Below are 3112 nucleotides of genomic sequence, written 5' to 3' on the forward strand. Positions count from 1 at the left end.
GGGGTGATCACTGAGGGACCCACCCCACAATGACCAGGCCCCCTGCAACCACTCGCAGGATCTATGGCAAGGCAGAATTTGTATATAGAATCTGAGCTCTTTCATTATAATATGAGGACCATGGGTCAATTTTAGCAGACAATGGAAAAGGTGCCGGTACTTAGTACCCCCAAGTAGCCCCTCAAAAAAAGCCCTGTTTATAGTAATATTAGTGCATGGCCATTAATAGAGAAAATTGAAAATTGACCATTTCCCGTGGTAAAAATGTCCTTAGAGCATGGGGGAAAGCTACATAAGGATGAGCTAAGACCAACTTTTATTACAGCTTAGTAAAAGGACTCAATAGACATTAAACTAGCAGTTCTCAACCTAGTCCTCAGGGGACACCTAGCCAATCGGGTCTTTAGGATACACACAATGAATATGCATCAGATGGATTTGCATACAATGGAGTCAGTACATGCAAATTTATCACCTGTACGTTCGTTGTGAATATCACGAAAAATGACTGCTTTCTGAATTGATTGGATGGAGAACACGCTAAATGGTTCTATATTTATTCAGGAATCCGTGGGGAAAATAAACATGATTCAATAAATTGGCTATGCAAAAAGAGTTTGCGTAAACAAATATAACCTCAAAACAGAACAATCATTTTCCACAATGAGTTCTCACGATCTTTTACATGGCATGCAAATAAATCCACTCTTTGAACATTATGTAAGGGAATGTCCTTGATGTTTGCCCACTACAACGCTCTGGAAACACCTTTACGAAAGGCGAGAAGGGTTTTCTTTCACCAGCATGAAATTATTAACTTGTGTTTGTATTCTGTCATATTCGCTTTGTGAGTGAAATCATTCTCTTTCACTTTTGAAAAGATTGTATGTCTAAATAATCTTGCTGTCGCAGTTAAGTAATGTAGTTTTATTCTTTTTTTTCCACAAAGGTACTATGGCGCAAATTGTCCTGCAGCAGAAAAGTAACGAGTTAGCCCAGCCAGGCACATCCTTGGTCTTAGAATGCGCTGTTTCTGGCTATGATATTAATGCTCACCACATGAGCTGGATAAGACAGCTCTCTGGAAAAGGTCTGGTGTGGATAGCAGCTTTTAGGACCGGTTACACCACCTACATCAATGGTGATTTCCGGGGAAGAGTGACTCCTTCTACAAGGGGCTCGACTGCACTTCTGCAGATAGACAGACTGACAGCTACAGACACGGCAGTGTATTACTGTACCAGTGACTCACAGTGCTACACTATGAGCTTTATCTTGTTCAAAAACCTAGAAAAATGAACACTCACGTTCACCCTCCCTTGTTTTTTTGGCAGTGGACTCAGATGTTTATGCATCTATGGCCAAGACACTCATAGAATCTATGGGTCTCAGCCTTTAATGTGCACTAACAAGTTAATGTACATAGTACATAAGCACTGCCACGCTGGGAAAAAGACCAAAGGTCCAGCACTCTGTCTCCGACAGCGGCCAATCCAGGCCCCAGAACCTGGCGAAAACCCAAAATGTAATAACGATCAATGGACTTTTCCTTCAGGAATCTGTCCAGACCCCCTTTAAACTCAGCAAGGCCAGCTGCCGTCACTACCTTCTCCATCAATGAGTTCCAGAGTCTAACCACGCGCTGAGTAAAGAAAAACTTTCTCCAATTTGTTTTAAACCTACCACATTCTAATTTCATCTTGTGTCCCCTGGTTCTATTATTGTTAGAAAGTGTAAACAAACGCTTCACATCTGTCTGCTCTACCCCACTCATTATTTTGTAGACCTCTATCATATCACCCCTCAGCCGCCTTTTCTCCAGGCTAAAGAGTCCTGAATGAATACATGTTAATTTGAGTTAACCTCAAAGTTAACAAAAAAGAATACTAGGGCTGGTGTTAGCCAGCATTATCGTGCTTTAATATGTTAATCCAAATTAGTAAATCCGACAATAAATTTGATAACCCACAATGCGGAAGCATAAACACATTCATGTCAGTAAGAGATTCTGTAGTAAGAATGAGATGTGGAAAATTCTTAGGAATGGATGAGAGTAATATCATTAGTCAGCCATTACCAATCTTCATGGTAGGGTAAAAAAAATCACTAAGGGGCTCATTTTTGAAAGAGAAGGACGCCCATCTTTCGACACAAATTGGGAAATGGGCGTCCTTCTCGTAAGGTCGTCCAAATTGGCATAATCGAAAGCCGATTTTTGGGCACCCTCAACTGCTTTCCGTCGCGGGGACGACCAAAGTTCACGGGGGCGTGTCGGCAGGGTACAGAAGGCGGGACTGGGGCGTGATTAGGAGATGGGCGTCCTCGGGCGATAATGGAAAAAAGAAGGGCGTCCCTGACGAACACTTTGACAACTTTACTTGGTCCATTTTTTTTCATGACCAAGCCTCAAAAAGGTGCCCAAACTGACCAGATGACCACTGGAGGGAATCGGGGATCACCTCCCCTTACTCTTAATCACGCCCCAGTCCCACCTTCACAACGCCTCCGACACGCCCCCGGGAACGTTGGTTGTCCCTGCGACAGAAAGCAATTGAGGAAGGGCCAAGTCGGCTTTCAATTATGCTGATTTGGGTGACCTTGCGAGAAGGACGCCCATCTCCCGATTTGTGTCGGAAGATGGGCGCTCTTCTCTTTCGAAAATTCACCTGTTAGTGAGTTATGCGCATAAATCTTAATGCAAATAGTTCTGATAATTCCTTGTTAACATCCAACTGACAGGGCTGATTAGCTAGTTAACCAATTAAGTTATATGCATTGTTATAGAATACGCTTTGATTTCCACGTGGAAATTAAGGCATGATACATAGAATTTAAGGGGCAATCTATCTTGAGTCCATAACAGCGTTTTTACATTTTCAAAACATAAATTGGAATATATGATTGTGAACTGTATCTATAATCAGATATCTGATTAACCTATACGACAGTTCCATAAGAACATAAGAGTAGCCATACTGGACCAGACCAATGGTCCATCTAGGCCAGTATCCTGTTTCCAACAGTGGTCAAGCCAGGTCACAAGTACCTGGCAGAAACCCAAATCATGGCAACATTCCATGATACCAATCCCAAAGCAAGCAATGGCTTCCCC

At 42.5% G+C, this 3112-nt stretch overlaps 1 gene segment (V, D, J or C); it reads left to right on the plus strand.

Annotated features, from left to right (window-relative positions):
• Positions 1-954: 954 nt before the first annotated feature.
• LOC115457327 lies at positions 955-1299 on the plus strand. The segment is given in 1 exon segment: positions 955-1299. A coding segment is annotated over 1 exon segment (345 nt).
• The last annotated feature ends 1813 nt before the right edge of the window (positions 1300-3112 follow it).

Source organism: Microcaecilia unicolor, chromosome 14, assembly GCF_901765095.1.
Source record: "Microcaecilia unicolor chromosome 14, aMicUni1.1, whole genome shotgun sequence".
NCBI lineage: Eukaryota > Metazoa > Chordata > Amphibia > Gymnophiona > Siphonopidae > Microcaecilia > Microcaecilia unicolor.